General features: G+C 42.3%; 1 protein-coding gene across 1 annotated transcript; it reads right to left on the minus strand.

Moving 5' to 3' along the window:
• Nucleotides 1-17,169: 17,169 nt before the first annotated feature.
• LOC121760746 (probable disease resistance protein At1g59620) lies at nucleotides 17,170-17,903 on the minus strand. The gene is made up of 2 exons (XM_042156372.1): nucleotides 17,798-17,903; nucleotides 17,170-17,720 (listed from the first exon to the last, which is right to left on the minus strand). Exons 1-2 carry the CDS (start codon nucleotides 17,901-17,903, stop codon nucleotides 17,170-17,172), a joined length of 657 nt encoding a protein of 218 aa, XP_042012306.1.
• Nucleotides 17,904-21,341: the final 3,438 nt, after the last annotated feature.

A 21,341-nucleotide genomic window follows, 5' to 3' on the forward strand; every position in this document is an offset into this window, starting at 1 on the left:
CCCCGGTACCCCTGCCACGCCGGCATACTCCCCCCAGGTACCATCCCGGGCATCATCCCTTGCCACGGGTACATGTTATAGTACCCTGGCATCGGACCCCATCCACCTCCCATAGGTACCGGGGGAGTTTGAGACTCGCTCGTCACTGGAGTACCTTCGTTGGTGTTCTCCATTTCTCGGTGTTGATCTTGTACATAAATTAAGATAGAGAGAGTACTCGTTAAAACAAGTGGTGCGAATGAAAATTACGTGCAAAGAGCGTATATATAGTGTTTTGAAAAGAAAAAAAAAATCATCTAGGCGATGCGCTAGGCCATCCGGATGCTGCAATAGCGCCGAGCGGATCGCCCAGCGCCACGAAATCGCCGAGCGCTAGGCGGTTTTTAATTCCGAAAATGGCTGGGCGGTTGCAATGGACCGTCTAGCGCACCGCCTAGCGCCGACGCTCGGCTAGGCGGTGCGCTAGGCGCCATTGCGGATGGCCTTACAGCTATTCAATTTAAATCATCGCTCTCAAAATGCCTATGACCAAATAACCCAAGAATATTAAGAATCAGGGGAGTGGACTACTAGATTATATTTGGCGTGAAATTCACTCAATTAAATTAATTAAAATTACACGTAATTTATATTATGGGTAAATATTCGATTATTTCCTTGTGAAAAATTGGACATGATTACCATTGAATTTTCGGCTTTTCCAATTATCCCAATATCGTTTTTTCCAATTTTTGAAAACCGGACCGGTGAACGAACCAAAAAAGCTACCGGTTCATGATTCAACCGGTCCAACCGGTTTAATCACTAGTCGAACCATTATACTGTTGCAAATACATATAATTAAATATACAATATACAAAATATATGAAATTTATATATAATTAATATATGAAGTATCAAAAAATATTAACCTTATATATAAATAGTTGTAAATAAAAATAGTAAAATTTAATAAATAATAAAATTTTAAAACGTTTTTATAGATAAATAAAATTAAATATATAAATGATTAGTTATTGTAGATAAAAAATTTAATACTATATATATAAATAGATAAAGTTCATTTAAACTAAAAGTAAAACTATACAATAATATCAATAGTAATTTGTATATAAATTAAATATAAAAAAATATTAATATCCGGTAACAATAAATTATAATACACAGATAAAAACTATTAAACTTTATGTATAATTATAAACTCGTATATTGTAAAATATTATTGATTATAAAAGTATAATTAAAATATAAGAAATATATATTATAATTAATAATTTCTTAAAAGAATATAAAATTAAAATGAATTATTAGTTTCGGTGGAAAAAGAATTTCAGATTTAATGTATAAGAATAATTAATGTTCTAATATTTTAAAATGATCATGTGGTGTAGTGGTAAAGAGTTGGTATTTAGAGATTAGGTCATGTGTTCAAGCTTTATCAACAACAAATTTAAAAAAAATATTTTGAAAAAGTGAAAAATCGGTTTTCCGTTCACTGTTGGACCGGTTCCACCGGTTCGCGGCGGTTCAATGTGCTAGCGGTTTTTAGGGGTGAACCAGACCGGCCGGTCCGGTCCGGTTTTTAAAACACTGGTTTTTCTCTCATACGTCTGTCATCACATCTCGTGCAAGTTCATCAATGGCTAATTGACGAAAAATTTTAGTAGCACAAATGCCATTCCTTAAAAGCAATCACAATAGGGCCGTTGATCAGTGCCTCCATCGGCGCCTATTTGGGGGCGAGAGGCGAAAGCCGAGCGGCTGCGGGCACCGCTGCCCCGGGCGTTGAACGCCGATCGGCGCGAGATCAGCGCCTATTGCACTTCGAACACTTCAAACGGGCGCTAATCTCCAATTTCATTTGTCTTATTTTAATAAATTATGTTTGGTTTTTTTCTTATGTTTTTTATCTCCAATTTATTTCGTTTTTATTGTTTTACATTCCCTCCATCCCCAAAATAGAAATTTTTTAAACGGTACGGATTTTAGTGCAAAATTGGTAAAATAAGAGAGATAGAAAGAAAAGTACATTAGTAGAAAATGCTTATCATCTCATTAAAGAGAAAGAAATTTTGTTAAATAGAAAGCTTTTATTTTTAGAAGATAGAATAAAAAGGAAAGAGTTTCTCTTATAGGGGACGAAGGTAACATTTGATAAACACCAACAATTAAAATGAATTATATAGAGATAGTAAGATAGGCAGAGATGAGTTGTGTGTTAAGCTGCTAAGTGGCAAGAGGAAAATGAAGATGAGCTGTGAGATAAGCTCTTCTTATTTTTAATGATCTATACTTCCCAACGAAAATTTTGATGCATTTTGTGGTTGGTACTATTGTTGGGGATCGGTGGTGCACACTCGAACTCCACATTAGTATGATATTGTCCGCTTTGGGCAAAACCCTCACAGTTTTGCTCTTGGGGTACTCCCCAAAAGGTCTCATACTAATGGAGTTGGGATAGCCCATATATATGCTTGCAACTCTTGTTCATTCCCCAATGTAGGATATTGTTTGCCCTCACAATCCTCCCCTCAAACCAAGACCACCAGACTAAGACCACATGTCCACCCCATATTACAGGTCACTAGGTCACCACAGGTCTTGATCGAGCTCACAGAGAGACATTGGAGAACTTGCAAGCAATCCACCGAACCCCGAGCCACACAGGCCCAGCCCTGAACCAGGGCTCTGATACCACTGTTGGAGATCGGTGGTGCACACCCGAACTCCACATTAGTATGATATTGTCCGCTTTGGGCAAAGCCCTCACGGTTTTGCTCTTGGGGCACTCCCCAAAAGGCCTCATACTAATGGAGTTGGGTAGCCCATATATATGCTTGTAACTCTAGCTTGTTCATTCTCCAATGTGGAATATTGTTTGCTCTCACAGGTACACCGGCGATACAACAATCAATCTATCATAAAAAAACAATTGTGTGTTTGAACCATAAATCCATGTGCTTAGGAATGAATTTTGGTGATGGAAAAAAAACATTCAACTGAGAGAGTTCAACGACCAAATGCATAAGCTTGTTGTTTGCATATTATTCATGCATGAAAACAAAAACAAAAACAAAAATAAAACAAAGAACCTCTCTGGATAATCAACGAACACATTGTGCAATAGCGAGAACAAATCATATGCTTCAAAATTGTCACCGGAATTTTATATCAACTGAATGATCAATTCGATCCAAAAAAAAGTTCCTCCAAAGATCAATTCTTATTTCAAATACTTATATTACCTTGTTATCAAGTCAAATAATTTAGTGCCTCCAAAGAGTTTTGTCATATCTTTTTAAGTCTGCTTTCGACCCAAAACTAAGAGGTGTTACATAAAAATAATCTCAAACTCATCATTCACATTGAATTTGGGAATTAAATATATCAAACGAATGTCTAAAATACAAATAAGTATTGCACACTCAGCACGAGTATAAACATATTATCAACAAACTAACTCTGGACAAGAACATATATTCAAAGAAATGAGTTCTGACTCAAACCTAAGGAGTTATTCCGCAATTAACAGATAAGATCGGTCAATTTACATTAAAAATTGATCATTCACACTGAGTATAAACTTAGAAACAAGAGCCTAAAGTACAAGCAATAAGTATTGCATAGTCATAAGTAGCAGAAACAAGAAAAAGTATTCAAAGACAAGAACAACGATAACTTAGATAGGATCACTCAATTTCAAATTGAGTTTGGAATGACATAGTAACGAGTATCCAAAATACAAACAAGTATTGCTCGATCATCAACATCTGCAGCAGCATATAGTTGAAAACTAGCAATGAACAAAAAAAGTATCCAAAATACATGACCGAATTGTAATAGCAAATCACAAACAAGCAGCAAAAGGATGAGCTTCATGTTGCTTCACTTGAAATGAAGTTATGCAAAATAAATGAATGATACGACCAAGAATAAGGGACGGAATCATAGAGGTTGTTTCGTACATTATTTTGAATTCATAACTAAATGGGATACCTGACCACGACAGAAGGAACAAGCTGCACTTTGTAAAAATCCTCACATCCTTTACTCACTCATTCTCCTAATTCAGACATTCCACTAATTTGCAGATCTGTTAAGGCATTGAGGAATCTGAATCCATCCAGAACCATACCCAATAGAGGGCAGTCATGAATACCAATCTCAGAATCGAGGGGCATGGCTCCTTTCTCCACTTTCCATTCTCTTGGGCTTGATAACTCTTCTATTCTAAGCTTCTCGAGACGAGGAAATGAAGACGCATGCATCAGTCATCGACAGATGTACTAAATGGGGAAGTTTTCCCAGTGTCTCCATTGAATCCTCCTCAATTTTACTCCCAGACAAGATCAAGCAAAGAAGATTTGAGATATATACTTCAATTTCCAACTCATTGAACAGATTTTCTATCGGAACACAAATATACAAATTGTGAAGTTTGAACAATTTCTTGAAAATCATCAAATCTTCCTCTGATGAAATATGACAGCCTAAGTCCACCAAATCTACAATCATTCCAGCTTGTACAAAAGGCATTAATGATATCCGACAAGCTTTGGTTATCGTGGACTATGCCTTCCAAATGTTGGAGGTTCGTCATTTGGGTTTGGGAGTCCAGTTGGTGCACCAGACTATTGAACCCAACAAGTGTCTCCAGCTACTCAAGACCTTCCAACCTCATTCTGTAACCCTCTAAATAGCATAATATACGGGAAGGAACAAATGCCTTAATCGTAACATTCTATCCAAAACACCATTTGGTATTAGAACGTTCCCACTATTCCATTGTCACGACCGCACTTCCTAAGGATAGGAAGCACGGGAAATCGTGACTAGTGGGGGGAAATATGAAGCGGGGATGAAGGGGGAAACAATCAAACAATTCAAGGCAATACCACTTAACAGTCAAAGACGAAATTCCATTTTAAGTTAACCAACGTTTCAATCCCGAAGTCTACAACATGAAAGATAACAGAGTTCGACAATAAAGAAAATAACAGAGTCTCTTGGGACATTGAATAGCGGAAGCAATTTGAGAGTTTAGCTACTACTACGTATGAAGACATAATAGTAACCGGACCAGTTCTTGAATCACCACTCAACATCCTCCGCCTCCCGACCTCGCTCAACCTGCACATTGGGAAAACATATGCAGGGGCTGAGTACTTGATGCACCCAATGAACTCACGCCCGAAAACATTCATCGTTAAGATATGTCAAGCCATCATCGTGTGGATCCCGGGTTTCACTTTAAAAGAACCGAGAAGCACAAGAAAAACCATTTCCATGAAATAGTGTCCGCGCGGACTTACATCATCCTCCATCATATACCATATCTGAACCATCATGTGAAACGAGACTGTGGCCACAATCTCGATCACTGGACCGGCCGACCTAGGGGACGGCTCACGATCCCCATCAGTGCACTAGTCTAAGTAGGGCGTAGACCCTAGTTAGACCCGAATTCGTTAACCATCAAAGTCTAGTAGAGTTTTATTCTAGTAGACAATCAGATAGGCAGTTTCAAAACATAAACACGGCATGACATACTTATAGAAACATCCTTATAACACCGTAAACATATTGATTTAAAATAAACGTTAAAGAATAAAGCCCACCTCAAATGCCTAAGTTTTCCGTAAAAAATTCCTCGTTCCGACTTTCAGCGTGCGTGCGAACCACCTTTTTGGAAAACACATAAAGTTCACATCAAACCTCTGTAACGACGATAATTAGAATGCATGCACTCTAATTAAAATCTTTTAATTCTCTTTCTCGATTTTCGCTCACTTTCGGTTATTCGGCGGCCGCCCAAGGCGTCGCGTGCGACACCGGTCGGCCGCTTACACTCGTTCTTTCCTCCGTTGGCTCCTCGTATTTTCCATAACGTCGAAAATAATTTTTTTTAAAAAAAATTATTTACGCGAATACTTTAATTTCCGTAATTATTTACCATTGAAAAAGTATTATTTCATACCTAGGTAAATTATTCACTCGTCAAAAGAACTTACGGAATTTAATTAAATATTTTCCCCCGATTAAACTCTCAATCACCGACCCGGGATTAAATTTCTTAGCCACCTTATTCCTCCAAAATTACATAGTGAGCCACCATCAATTAAAGGAAGAGCCCAACAACTAAAAAAAAATTAATCCAAGGCCCAACAACAAAAGTACATGGCCTAAAAAAAAAAAAAAAAAAGTACATGGCCCAATTCCCTCTATCTTCTTCCTCTCTTTCTTCCCTCTCTCTCTCCTCCCTTCCTTCTCTCTCCCCGACTCCTTCTCTCTCGCCGACTGCCACCACGACGAAGGCACGCCGCCGTCGCCCCCGGCTAGAGATGTCGCTGCTACTGCCCCGTCGTCGAGGAGTCGACGCTTCCAGCCCGTCGCCGTCGTCCCTTACAGCCGTGCAGCTGCTGTTGGCGTCGTCGGTCGCTGCCGTCGCCGGATGGCAAAGCAGCTGTCGCCGACTGCTGCTCCGTCGCCGTCTGTCGTCGCACCTGGAGCGGAGGCAGACCCAGCCGCCAGACAGCCACCCACCTGCCATCGCCGAGAGGTCCAGCCGCCGGACAGCCACCACGCCACTCCGAACACGCCCGAAACCAACCCGAAACTTCCCGAAACACGTGCTATTACTATGAAGTTAAGTTCTTTCTAAGCTTCAGCTATGTACGGCGATCGTTTGGAAGATTCTAAGTTGGTTCCTATTTAGTTTGATTATGGAAGAAAAGCTATGAAACAAGGATGTAATATGCATGAAAAACTAGAACAACACATGCTTTAAACAAGGAATGGATTATACCTCCAAGATGGTTGAAAATGGTGGAAAATACACAAGGTAGTGGCTCAAAGCTTCCTCCTCCCTCTCGGCACTCTCTCTCGCCGCTTCTCCTTCTCTCTTCTCTCTTTTTTTTTGCTAAGTGAAAGGTTACAAGAGTAAGTGGGGGGGTGGCTTTGTGGTGTAGATATTGATGGGGAAAGTGGAGAGGTGGATCAAAGAGGAGTAAAACCGATCGGTCATGGGGGAGGGGATGGAAAACCGTCGACGAGGGGGGGCTCTTTTTGGGCTTAGCTAGTTTAAAACCAAACTTGGGCTTCCATAAATTAAATTTCAATTGGGCTAAACCAATAAATAAATTACAAGCCCAAGTTAAAAACTACCACTTGATGTATTTAAAGAGTGATTAGAACTCAAGCTATTTTATTTTTAATTGGACTTCAAATTTATTTTGGAAAGTCCAAAGTAATTTCATACATTTTTATATTTTTCGCATTTTCCTTCGTTAAATAAAATTCACGGGCCTTTATTAAGTTTTGTTATCTCGTTCTTCATAACCAAAAATTAAAGTACGAGAAATCGTACATAACTTATATTTGGTGTTGTTCCAAATGAATAACTTATATTTGGTGTTGTTCCAAATATAAAATTCATTCAACCGTTCCTCAAATTACGCGCGTCATTATCCATAAAACATACATACCTTTCCACTTAATTCATTCGCCTTGCTAAAGAATAGCAATTTCATCATTGACCTTTCAACGAGACCTTAAACGTGCCTCCCATCGTTCACAATTAAAAAAAAAACATAAACACATTCCTTTTCACACCACACACATAACCCACAATTTTTCCCATATCACATTTACCGAGAAGCATAGCATTTCGAAATAATTTTATCAATTATTCCGTTACATAAAATTAATTTCAAACTTAAGGTACGGGTGTTACATTCTACCCACCTTAACAGAAATTTCGTCCCGAAATTTACTCATTTCTAACGAAAAGTTTCGGGTATTTCTCTTTCATTTTATCCTCGAGTTCCCAAGTAGCCACCTCGTGGCCATGGTGTTTTCAACGTACTTTCACGGACGCGATCGATTTGTTCCTCAACTCTTGCACTTTCCTGTCCAGAATAGCTTCGGGCTTCTCCTCGTAACTCAAGTCAGGATTCAAAATCATTTCCTCTTGATGAACCACGTGCTTGGGATCGAACACGTACTTTTGTAATTGTGACACATGGAAAACATTGTGCACAGTCCCAAAACTTGGTGGTAGTGCCAACCTATACGCTACGGGTCCCACCTTCTCAAGGATTTCATAAGGCCCTACGTATCGTGGCTTCAACTTCCCCTTTACACCGAACCTCGTTATTCCCTTTGACGGAGATACTTTCAAGAACACCTTATCTCCCATATTGAACTGTAAATCTGTACGCCGGACATCAGCATACGACTTCTGTCGGTCTTGAGCTTCCTTTATCCTTTGTCGAATTTGTCGCACGATCTCTATCATTTCCTCGACCGAATCTGGCCAGAGTATTCTTCTTTCACCAACCTCATCCCAATAAAGTGGTGATCTATATTTCCTCCCATACAATGCTTCATACGGGGCCATATTTATTGTCGCCTGGAAACTATTGTTATAGGCGAACTCGATCAATGGTAGTACTACTTCCCAATTTTCTCCTCTGTCGAGCACCACGGCTCTCAGCATGTCCTCAAGAGTTTGAATCGTTCTCTCGGACTGTCCATCGGTTTGTGGATGGAAGGCAGTACTAAAATTCAGTCGTGTACCAAGCTCCCGTTGCAGACTTATCCAAAACCTTGAAGTAAACCTTGTATCCCGGTCTGACGTGATTGTTACTGGCACCCCATGTAGCCGAATGATTTCCTTCACGTAAATCCGGGCCAGTTTGTCGGATCCATGCGTTATAGGGATGGGTATAAAATGCGCACTCTTGGTGAGGCGGTCTATAATCACCCAAATGGCTGTATTCCCTTGTCAGGTCTTTGGTAGTCCCGTCACAAAATCCATGGCGATATGTTCCCATTTCCACTCCGGAATCCCCAACGGTTGCAACTTCCCATAGGGTCGTTGATGTAAAGCTTTTACTTGTTGACACGCCAAACATCTCTCTACAAACGAAGCTATGTCCCTCTTCATTCCATCCCACCAGAATGATCCCTTCAAGTCCTGGTACATCTTCGTACTTCCAGGATGAGCGGTGTATGGAGTCTCGTGTGCCTCGGTCAGAATTTCATTTTGAAGTCCTTCGTCGCTTGGCACACATAGTCTCCCCTCATAGGTGAGAGCATTATCAGCCTCCTCTCAAAACTTCTCTTGTTCACCCTTCCTCACCTTCAGTCGAATTTTCTCCAAAATTTCATCATTTCGCTGCCCTTCTATTATCCTTGTCCGCAGATCGGATGCAATTACCAAGGTGGCAATCTTTCCCTTCACGGTCTCCGGAGCTCTTACTACCTCCAATTGCATCTTGCTAAAATCGCGAATCAACTCCGCTTCCTGAGTGAGAAAAGTAGCCAACTGCGGTTGAGCTTTCCGGCTCAAAGCATCCACCACTACGTTTGCTTTACCCGGATGATAGTTGATACCACAGTCATAATCCTTGACTAGCTCGAGCCATCTGCGTTGCCTCATGTTCAAATCTTTCTGCTCAAAGAAGTATTTCAGACTCTTGTGGTCGGTAAAAATCTCACACCGAACTCCATAGAGATGGTGCCTCCAAATCTTCAATGCGTGCACAACAGCCGCTAGTTCTAAGTCATGAGTAGGGTAATTCAACTCGTGTGGTCTCAACTGCCGCGATGCGTAGGCAATCACCTTACCATTCTGCATCAGAACACACCCCAGTCCAATCTTCGATGCATCAGTGTAAACCCCATAGTCTATTCCCGGTTCTGGCACGGCTAGAACAGGTGCGGTGGTCAATTTCTCTTTCAACAATTGGAAGCTAGCCTCACACTCCGGTGTCCAATTGACCTTGGTCCCCTTCTTCAATTGTTGAGTCATTGGCCTTGCAATTTTAGAAAATCCTTCAATAAATCTTCGGTAGTATCCTGCCAGTCCAAGGAAACTCCGAATCTCGTTTGGGGTCTTTGGTGCCTTCCACTGTTGTACGGCCTCCACCTTTGCGGGGTCAACTCGAATCCCTTCGGCCGTCACAATATGCCCCAGAAAGTTTACTTCCTTTAGCCAGAATTCACACTTACTGAACTTGGCGTACAACTTCTCCGTTCTGAGTGTTTCCAGCGTGATCCTTAGATTCTCCTCATGTTCCTTTTCGTCCTTCGAGTAAACTAGCACATCATCTATGAATACCAGGACGAACTTGTCCAAGTATGGATGGAATACTCGATTCATTAAGTCCATAAATACCGCCGGTGCATTTGTCAGTCCAAACGGCATAACTACAAACTCATAATGCCCATACCTCGTTTGGAAAGCCGTCTTGGGTATGTCCTCCCTTCGTACCCTCAATTGATGATATCCCGACCTTAAATCCATCTTCGAAAATACTCCTGCTCCCCTGAGTTGATCGAACAGGTCGTCTATTCTCGGCAGAGGATACTTGTTCTTGAGAGTCAACTTGTTCAATTCCCGATAGTCTATGCACATTCTCAGTGTCCAGTCTTTCTTCTTCACAAACAGCACCGGTGCTCCCACGGCGACACACTCGGTCGGATAAAACCCAAGTCCAGTAATTCTTGTAGCTGGATTTTGAGTTCGTCCAACTCCTTCGGCGCCATCCTATAGGGTGCTTTCGACACTGGTGCGGCTCCTGGTTCCAGATCGATAGTAAACTCTAACTGTCGGTCAGGAGGAGGGCCTGACAACGCATTGGGAAATACGTCGGGAAACTCACTCACTACCGCCACATCTTCAACTTTCCTTTCTTTCTTGTCATGTCCTTGCAGATAAACGAGATAGGAAGGACGCCCCTTTCTAATCATCGTGGTTGCTTGAAGTGCCGATATCACATAAGTTCGTTGATTCATCGAAATTCCGTGGAAGGTAGAGGGCTCCTTCCCCGGGGTTTGTAACGAAATTTGCCTCTCTTGGCATCGGATAGTGGCATAGTTTTCAGCTAGCCAGTCCATCCCCAGAATAATGTCCACGTTATCCATCAGCATAATGTGCAAGTTGTGCGTCACTAAACTAAGTTCTCCCACCATGAGTTCTATGTTCGAGCAAGATCATGAAATTTCTATAAGGCCTCCTACCGGTGAGTTCACATTCATCTTATGTTCAAGTTCATCAACAGGCAGTCTTAAAGCATTCACGCAGGAGTGCGATATAAAAGAGTGCGACGCACCCGTATCAAACAGAACAGCAACAGGCATGTCAAGTAATGTTCCCATACCTGTCAGATTATCTTGTTTTGGCTCTCCCTGTGGGGCTTTTGTTTGACTGCGTCCCAAGGCATAGGCCCTGGCTTGAGTCGGGTATGGCTGGCGACGCTGCTGCTGCTGCGGAGGTGGTGTAGGATTCCTTCGAGGTCCGTTCGGCGTTCCCCCACCTCCAGTATTGTTGTTGCTCGGGCACTCTTTGGCGAAGTGTCCGACTCCACCACACTTGTAGCACACGTTGGTCCCGACTCTGCACTCTCCCATGTGGTTCTTCTGACATTTGGCACAAGGAGGTGCTCTTTGACGGAAATCTCCACTTTGGAATGGAGCAGCTTGTTTTCCTTTTCCCTGGGAAGAGTTTGGGGTATTCTGGAACCTCTTATTGTCGAAGGGTGCGCGGTTCCCGTCCCATTTCCTCTTATCCCGGAAATTCTGCTGTGAGGTCGGCGGTGTTGGAGTAGTGGGCGTAACCGTCCTTTCCCGTGGCATCGCTTCCTCCACGTCCAATGCACGAGATAATGACTCGGCATACGAGAGTCTACCACGGCATGCCAACGCCATCCTGATTTCGTGCCTCAGACCGGCACAAAACTTCTCCGCCATCTTCTCGTCGGTGTTTACTTGCTCGGGTGCATAGCGAGACATGTCACATAGGGCACGGTCATATTCTGTCACAGTCATCCGCCCCTACTTTAAATTGTAGAACTCGGCCTCCTTTGCCTTACGGTAACTCCTTGGAATGTATTTGTCATACAGTTCCTCCTTAAAGTCTTCCCACGTCAGGGTGTCTAACTGTTCCTGCGTCATTGTCCACTGCTTAGTCTCCCACCAAAATTCTGCGGACCCGGTGAGCTGATAAGTCACGCACGATAGGCGCTCCTGGTCAGTGCACCTCAAGAACTTAAAGATGCGTTCTATGGCCCGAATCCAGGTCTCGGCCTTGGTTGGATCTCCCATTCCATCGAACACGGGAGGACGTTCCTTTCGGAACTCTTTCTCGATGTTCCGTTCCGGCTGTGGCGGTGGTGGAGGTGGTGGTGGTGGTTGTCCTTCAGGACCCACACTGCTTTGGGTCTCGTTGCTTGCCCCATTCTCGTGGTGAACTGCGGCACGTCGGGGAAGCATTCTGTTCAACACATGCATTAGTATAAAATCCAACTTTACCATCACCACTCCACACAACCTTTCCAAAGCGATAACACAACTTTCCATACACAACATGGTAAAACGAACACCACGATAAAACAACGGAAACTTAATTATCTCAAAACCAACAAGTACGTGTTTCCACAAGGTCTTTGAAACAGGGAGGGAAAAACAAACGTCAAAAGAAACTACTACCTAGTTCGTCAAAACAAAACATTCGAAACTAACAAACATCAAAAGAAGACACTACTCCTCGGGAGCTCTCTCGTAATTCGCCCCTTCCTCGCTATCAACTTCAACCTCTCTCGCAAGGGGCTCTTCTTCAGGGTCTTCCTCATCCTCCATGGGATCCTCCTCGTCTTCAAGGGGATCTTCTTCCTCTTCCTCATCACTCTCCCGCACATCAGTAGCGACGTCGATATGCTCATCAACCACAAGGACTTCCGTCGCGGGAGGTGCGGAGGTGCGCATCCCAAGTCTCCTTCTCTTGGGGCAATTTGGTTGCGGCGTCTCACTCTCATACCGACCCCCGCTGTAGGGGCTGCGGCTCGATGAAGACGCCTCCTTCCTAGGAGGAGCATAGGGTGGCGGTCCACCACGAGCATCGACCAGTGCTTCCAAGAGAACCTTCACAAAACCATGCATGTCTCCCTGCATGCTGTAGTCGGGAAGCTTATGCCAGATGTATGACCGTGAAGCCTCGTCGGCCCACCTATTCCAAGGTGCCGGTAGTCCATCAATCAATCTCTTGATTCCCTCATAGTGCCTCACTCCACAGCCATGAGCATCCCGCCATAAGGTCAAGTAATCGGCGACATAAGATATCAAAGGGGCCCTCGCGTCCCTCTCGAACCCGCGATACATTTCCACCACCCGCAATCCATTCTTGACGTACCTTCCCCTTAGCGGTGCGTGGATCGTGATCGCCATCTACATAAAAGTAAGTTCCCTTAGCAACCAATCGTAGAAAAAGAATAAACGAGGTAGAAAGAGATAAAAACGCGTAGAGAACGTCATACGTGCTACCGTGCATATACCTGTCGATTTCCATAAGGAAAAGTCATAACAATTCTTTTTTCTTTTTTTTTCTTCTTTTTTTTTGTTGTCATCTAAGGATAGATGCTTCGTACTTTTAAAGACATGGTACTTTTACAATTTCGTCAATCCTTCGATCTAACGCTAATCGCGCTTCACAAGGTTTTCCTCGTCTCGTCATCTCATCATTCCTTGGAATTCGCGCCTTTCTGCGCCCCACTCATTCTTTTACTTCTAATATGCTTCGTGTCAAACTTTTGCCTTCTTTCATGTTGAGCGCGGTGAGACGGAGTGTTGAGCTTTAAACGGATATTCTTTTAGTCTAGCGAAACGAGTCTAGACTAGATTGAATAAACGACTCTCGGTCCAGAGCGGAAGGAAAAACCGCGCTCTGATACCACTCTGTCACGACCGCACTTCCTAAGGATAGGAAGCACGGGAAATCGTGACTAGTGGGGTGAAATAAGAAGCGGGGATGAAGGGGGAAACAATCAAACAATTCAAGGCAATACCACTTAACAGTCAAAGACGAAATTCCATTTTAAGTTAACCAACGTTTCAATCCCGAAGTCTACAACATGAAAGATAACAGAGTTCGACAATAAAGAAAATAACGGAGTCTCTTGGGACATTGAATAGCGGAAGCAATTTGAGAGTTTAGCTACTACTACGTATGAAGACATAATAGTAACCGGACCAGTTCTTGAATCACCACTCAACATCCTCCGCCTCCCGACCTCGCTCAACCTGCACATTGGGAAAACATATGCAGGGGCTGAGTACTTGATGCACCCAATGAACTCACGCCCGAAAACATTCATCGTTAAGATATGTCAAGCCATCATCGTGTGGATCCCGGGTTTCACTTTAAAAGAACCGAGAAGCACAAGAAAAACCATTTCCATGAAATAGTGTCCGCGCGGACTTACATCATCCTCCATCATATACCATATCTGAACCATCATGTGAAACGAGACTGTGGCCACAATCTCGATCACTGGACCGGCCGACCTAGGGGACGGCTCACGATCCCCATCAGTGCACTAGTCTAAGTAGGGCGTAGACCCTAGTTAGACCCGAATTCGTTAACCATCAAAGTCTAGTAGAGTTTTATTCTAGTAGACAATCAGATAGGCAGTTTCAAAACATAAACACGGCATGACATACTTATAGAAACATCCTTATAACACCGTAAACATATTGATTTAAAATAAACGTTAAAGAATAAAGCCCACCTCAAATGCCTAAGTTTTCCGTAAAAAATTCCTCGTTCCGACTTTCAGCGTGCGTGCGAACCACCTTTTTGGAAAACACATAAAGTTCACATCAAACCTCTGTAACGACGATAATTAGAATGCATGCACTCTAATTAAAATCTTTTAATTCTCTTTCTCGATTTTCGCTCACTTTCGGTTATTCGGCGGCCGCCCAAGGCGTCGCGTGCGACACCGGTCGGCCGCTTACACTCGTTCTTTCCTCCGTTGGCTCCTCGTATTTTCCATAATGTCGAAAATAATTTTTTAAAAAAAAATTATTTACGCGCATACTTTAATTTCCGTAATTATTTACCGTTGAAAAAGTATTATTTCATACCTAGGTAAATTATTCACTCGTCAAAAGAACTTACGGAATTTAATTAAATATTTTCCCCCGATTAAACTCTCAATCACCGACCCGGGATTAAATTTCTTAGCCACCTTATTCCTCCAAAATTACATAGTGAGCCCCCATCAATTAAAGGAAGAGCCCAACAACTAAAAAAAAATTAATCCAAGGCCCAACAACAAAAGTACATGGCCCAATTCCCTCTACCTTCTTCCTCTCTTTCTTCCCTCTCTCTCTCCTCCCTTCCTTCTCTCTCCCCGACTGCCACCACGACGAAGGCACGCCGCCGTCGCCCCCGGCGAGAGACGTCGCTGCTACTGCCCCGTCGTCGAGGAGTCGACGCTTCCAGCCCGTCGCCGTCGTCCCTTACAGCCGTGCAGCTGCTGTTGGCGTCGTCGGTCGCTGCCGTCGCCGGATGGCACAGCAGCTGTCGCCGACTGCTGCTCCGTCGTCGTCTGTCGTCGCGCCTGGAGCGGAGGCAGACCCAGCCGCCGGACAGCCACCCACCTGTCATCGCCGAGAGGTCCAGCCGCCGGACAGCCACCACGCCACTCCGAACACGCCCGAAACCACCCCGAAACTTCCCGAAACACGTGCTATTACTATAGAGTTAAGTTCTTTCTAAGCTTCAGCTATGTACGGCGATCGTTTGGAAGATTCTAAGTTGGTTCCTATTTAGTTTGATTATGGAAGAAAAGCTATGAAACAAGGATGTAATATGCATGAAAAACTAGAACAACACATGCTTTAAACAAGGAATGGATTATACCTCCAAGATGGTTGAAAATGGTGGAAAATACACAAGGTAGTGGCTCAAAGCTTCCTCCTCCCTCTCGGCACTCTCTCTAGCCGCTTCTCCTTCTCTCTTCTCTCTTTTTTTTTTTTGCTAAGTGAAAGGTTACAAGAGTAAGTGGGGGGTGGCTTTGGGGTGTAGATATTGATGGGGAAAGTGGAGAGGTGGATCAAAGAGGAGTAAAACCGATCGGTCATGGGGGAGGGGATGGAAAACCGTCGACGGGGGGGGGGGGGGGTTTGGGCTTAGCTAGTTTAAAACCAAACTTGGGCTTCCATAAATTAAATTTCAATTGGGCTAAAACCAATAAATAAATTACAAGCCCAAGTTAAAAACTACCACTTGATGTATTTAAAGAGTGATTAGAACTCAAGCTATTTTATTTTTAATTGGACTTCAAATTTATTTTGGAAAGTCCAAAGTAATTTCATACATTTTTATATTTTTCGCATTTTCCTTCGTTAAATAAAATTCACGGGCCTTTATTAAATTTTGTTATCTCGTTCTTCATAACCAAAAATTAAAGTACGAGAAATCGTACATAACTTATATTTGGTGTTGTTCCAAATGAATAACTTATATTTGGTGTTGTTCCAAATATAAAATTCATTCAACCGTTCCTCAAATTACGCGCGTCATTATCCATAAAACATACATACCTTTCCACTTAATTCATTCGCCTTGCTAAAGAATAGCAATTTCATCATTGACCTTTCAACGAGACCTTAAACGTGCTTCCCATCGTTCACAATTAAAAAAAACATAAACACATTCCTTTTCACACCACACACATAACCCACAATTTTTCCCATATCACATTTACCGAGAAGCATAGCATTTCGAAATAATTTTATCAATTATTCCGTTACATAAAATTAATTTCAAACTTAAGGTACGGGTGTTACATTCTACCCACCTTAACAGAAATTTCGTCCCGAAATTTACTCATTTCTAACGAAAAGTTTTTGGGTTTGGGAGTCCAGTTGGTGCACCAGACTATGGAACCCAACAAGTGTCTCCAGCTACTCAAGACCTTCCAACCTCATTCTGTAACCCTCTAAATAGCATAATATACGGGAAGGAACAAATGCCTTAATCGTAACATTCTATCCAAAACACCATTTGGTATTAGAACGGTCCCACTATTCCATAGATCCAGTGTATGCAAGTAGACCAAATTTTTCACGGACGACGGTATCTCGTCAAACAGGCAATTGCGGAAGCGTAAAATCCGAAGGAGGGCTAGTTTACTTATCTCCTCTGACAATTTTCCTCCCTCGAAAACAAATCCGCATATAGATAGCGTGTTAAGCACTTTGAATTCCTTCAAACGAACAATTCTATGCGGAAATCGAGTGAGTGGCCTTCCCTCCATATCATTGACAAAAATTGGAGATCGCACAATTTTGGCCACAAGCTCTCTGCTTTCTTCTTGTAATTTACTTTTCAAATAAATAATCAAATGGCGCGTTTTGCAAACCAAAATCCTCATCTCTTGCCAGTGACAAGCACATCTCTCGCACAGCGTCATGAAGTTTACACGTTCTAGTCGTCTGTCTACGAGTAGGATCATCACGTGCAATTTCCACAATTAACCTAGAAGCCAACTCAGTCAAGTAGCCTTGTGCTATCTCCATCAACTTCACTTCATTTGGGTGATTATGGTGCGAGATCATGCCTTGTGCGATCCACTTCACACATGGATCTATTGCCGGAATGACCTCGTCTTTCTTGTACATACCCGTATAGAGAAAGCATGTCTTCAAGTAACATGGCAGGTCTAGATAACTTAAGTGCAACACTTGCTGAATTTCATCATTCAGATTTTCAACACCAGTACGGGCACTTATGTTTTTATTAACCAATTTCCACTTTTCACTTGATTCCTTGTTACTCAATATCCCGCCAAGTAATGAAATGGCGAGTGGTAAATTCCCACACTTGCGTACCATTTCTTTCCTAATTTTTTCAAACATATTAATTTCTTCAGCTGCGAAGTAGGAGAAAAGAAAGCAATTATTTATTAGTAATTGCCAACTCTTGTTATATACTATATAATTAATTTACCTGGAACATTGGAGGGTATACATGGTTTCCCCTTAATCTTGAGTAACTCGGTGAGGAGGCCAGCCTTGATTGCAAATCCAATGTTTGCGGTGTCGCGAATACGCATGGTGAGTCAAATCTTGGTTTTGGGATGAAAGACATTCTTAAGTTGTTCCCAATGGCCAACACTCCAAATGTCATCAATGACAAGCATGTACTTTTTAGCTTCCTACACTTGAAACAATAGGTGTGCCAACTCTGTGAGGCTCAAATTTGAGCTATTGTGGAGAGGGCTGAGTTGCTTCAACACATCCTTCAAAACTGATTTGGGTTTGGGAGTCCAGTTGGTGCGCCAGACTATGGAACCCAACAAGTGTCTCCAGCTACTCAAGACCTTCCAACCTCATTCTGTAACCCTCTAAATAGCATAATATACGGGAAGGAACAAATGCCTTAATCGTAACATTCTATCCAAAACACCATTTGGTATTAGAACGGTCCCACTATTCCATAGATCCAGTGTATGCAAGTACACCAAATTTTTCACGGACGACGATATCTCGTCAAACAGGCAATTGCGGAAGCGTAAAATCCGAAGGAGGGCTAGTTTACTTATCTCCTCTGACAATTTTCCTTCCTCGAAAACAAATCCGCATATAGATAGCGTGTTAAGCACTTTGAATTCCTTCAAACGAACAATTCTATGCGGAAATCGAGTGAGTGGCCTTCCCTCCATATCATTGACGAAAATTGGAGATCGCACAATTTTGGCCACAAGCTCTCTGCTTTCTTCTTGTAATTTACTTTTCAAATAAATAATCAAATGGCGCGTTTTGCAAACCAAAATCCTCATCTCTTGCCAGTGACAAGCACATCTCTCGCACAGCGTCATGAAGTTTACACGTTCTAGTCGTCTATCTACGAGTAGGATCATCACGTGAAATTTCCACAATTAACCTAGAAGCCAACTCAGTCAAGTAGCCTTGTGCTATCTCCATCAACTTCACTTCATTTGGGTGATTATGGTGCGAGATCATGCCTTGTGCGATCCACATCACACATGGATCTATTGCCGGAATGACCTCGTCTTTCTTGTACATACCCGTATAGAGAAAGCATGTCTTCAAGTAACATGGCAGGTCTAGATAACTTAAGTGCAACACTTGCTGAATTTCATCATTCAGATTTTCAACACCAGTACGGGCACTTATGTTTTTATTAACCAATTTCCGCTTTTCTATTGATTCCTTGTTACTCAATATCCCGCCAAGTAATGAAATGGCGAGTGGTAAATTCCCACACTTGCGTACCATTTCTTTCCTAATTTTTTCAAACATATTAATTTCTTCAGCTGCGAAGTAGGAAAAAAGAAAGCAATTATTTATTAGTAATTGCCAACTCTTGTTATATACTATATAATTAATTTACCTGGAACATTGGAGGGTATACATGGTTTCCCCTTAATCTTGAGTAACTCGGTGAGGAGGCCAGCCTTGATTGCAAATCCAATGTTTGCGGTGTCGCGAATACGCATGGTGAGTCAAATCTTGGTTTTGGGATGAAAGACATTCTTAAGTTGTTCCCAATGGCCAACACTCCAAATGTCATCAATGACAAGCATGTACTTTTTAGCTTCCTACACTTGAAACAATAGGTGTGCCAACTCTGTGAGGCTCAAATTTGAGCTATTGTGGAGAGGGCTGAGTTGCTTCAACACATCCTTCAAAACTGATTTGGGTTTGGGAGTCCAGTTGGTGCGCCAGACTATGGAACCCAACAAGTGTCTCCAGCTACTCAAGACCTTCCAACCTCATTCTGTAACCCTCTAAATAGCATAATATACGGGAAGGAACAAATGCCTTAATCGTAACATTCTATCCAAAACACCATTTGGTATTAGAACGGTCCCACTATTCCATAGATCCAGTGTATGCAAGTACACCAAATTTTTCACGGACGACGATATCTCGTCAAACAGGCAATTGCGGAAGCGTAAAATCCGAAGGAGGGCTAGTTTACTTATCTCCTCTGACAATTTTCCTCCCTCGAAAACAAATCCGCATATAGATAGCGTGTTAAGCACTTTGAATTCCTTCAAACGAACAATTCTATGCGGAAATCGAGTGAGTGGCCTTCCCTCCATATCATTGACGAAAATTGGAGATCGCACAATTTTGGCCACAAGCTCTCTGCTTTCTTCTTGTAATTTACTTTTCAAATAAATAATCAAATGGCGCGTTTTGCAAACCAAAATCCTCATCTCTTGCCAGTGACAAGCACATCTCTCGCACAGCGTCATGAAGTTTACACGTTCTAGTCGTCTATCTACGAGTAGGATCATCACGTGAAATTTCCACAATTAACCTAGAAGCCAACTCAGTCAAGTAGCCTTGTGCTATCTCCATCAACTTCACTTCATTTGGGTGATTATGGTGCGAGATCATGCCTTGTGCGATCCACATCACACATGGATCTATTGCCGGAATGACCCCGTCTTTCTTGTACATACCCGTATAGAGAAAGCATGTCTTCAAGTAACATGGCAGGTCTAGATAACTTAAGTGCAACACTTGCTGAATTTCATCATTCAGATTTTCAACACCAGTACGGGCACTTATGTTTTTATTAACCAATTTCCGCTTTTCACTTGATTCCTTGTTACTCAATATCCCGCCAAGTAATGAAATGGCGAGTGGTAAATTCCCACACTTGCGTACCATTTCTTTCCTAATTTTTTCAAACATATTAATTTCTTCAGCTGCGAAGTAGGAAAAAAGAAAGCAATTATTTATTAGTAATTGCCAACTCTTGTTATATACTATATAATTAATTTACCTGGAACATTGGAGGGTATACATGGTTTCCCCTTAATCTTGAGTAATTCGGTGAGGAGGCCAGCCTTGATTGCAATTCCAATGTTTGCGGTGTCGCGAATACGCATGGTGAGTCAAATCTTGGTTTTGGGATGAAAGACATTCTTAAGTTGTTCCCAATGGCCAACACTCCAAATGTCATCAATGACAAGCATGTACTTTTTAGCTTCCTACACTTGAAACAATAGGTGTGCCAACTCTGTGAGGCTCAAATTTGAGCTATTGTGGAGAGGGCTGAGTTGCTTCAACACATCCTTCAAAACTGATTTGGGTTTGGGAGTCCAGTTGGTGCACCAGACTATGGAACCCAACAAGTGTCTCCAGCTACTCAAGACCTTCCAACCTCATTCTGTAACCCTCTAAACAGCATAATATCCGGGAAGGAACAAATGCCTTAATCGTAACATTCTATCCAAAACACCATTTGGTATTAGAACGGTCCCACTATTCCATAGATCCAGTGTATGCAAGTACACCAAATTTTTCACGGACGACGGTATCTCGTCAAACAGGCAATTGCGGAAGCGTAAAATCCGAAGGAGGGCTAGTTTACTTATCTCCTCTGACAATTTTCCTCCCTCGAAAACAAATCCGCATATAGATAGCGTGTTAAGCACTTTGAATTCCTTCAAACGAACAATTCTATGCGGAAATCGAGTGAGTGGCCTTCCCTCCATATCATTGACGAAAAT

Source organism: Salvia splendens, chromosome 13 (genome assembly GCF_004379255.2).
Source record: "Salvia splendens isolate huo1 chromosome 13, SspV2, whole genome shotgun sequence".
Lineage (NCBI taxonomy): Eukaryota > Viridiplantae > Streptophyta > Magnoliopsida > Lamiales > Lamiaceae > Salvia > Salvia splendens.

Excerpts from the sequence above, each read along its gene's own strand:
- LOC121760746 (XM_042156372.1), bottom strand. The coding sequence starts at position 17,903 with ATGCGTATTCGCGACACCGCAAACATTGGATTTGCAATCAAGGCTGGC. Across the intron at positions 17,721-17,797 it reads TATACCCTCCAATGTTCCAG|CTGAAGAAATTAATATGTTT; the intron begins GTAAATTAATTA and ends CCTACTTCGCAG.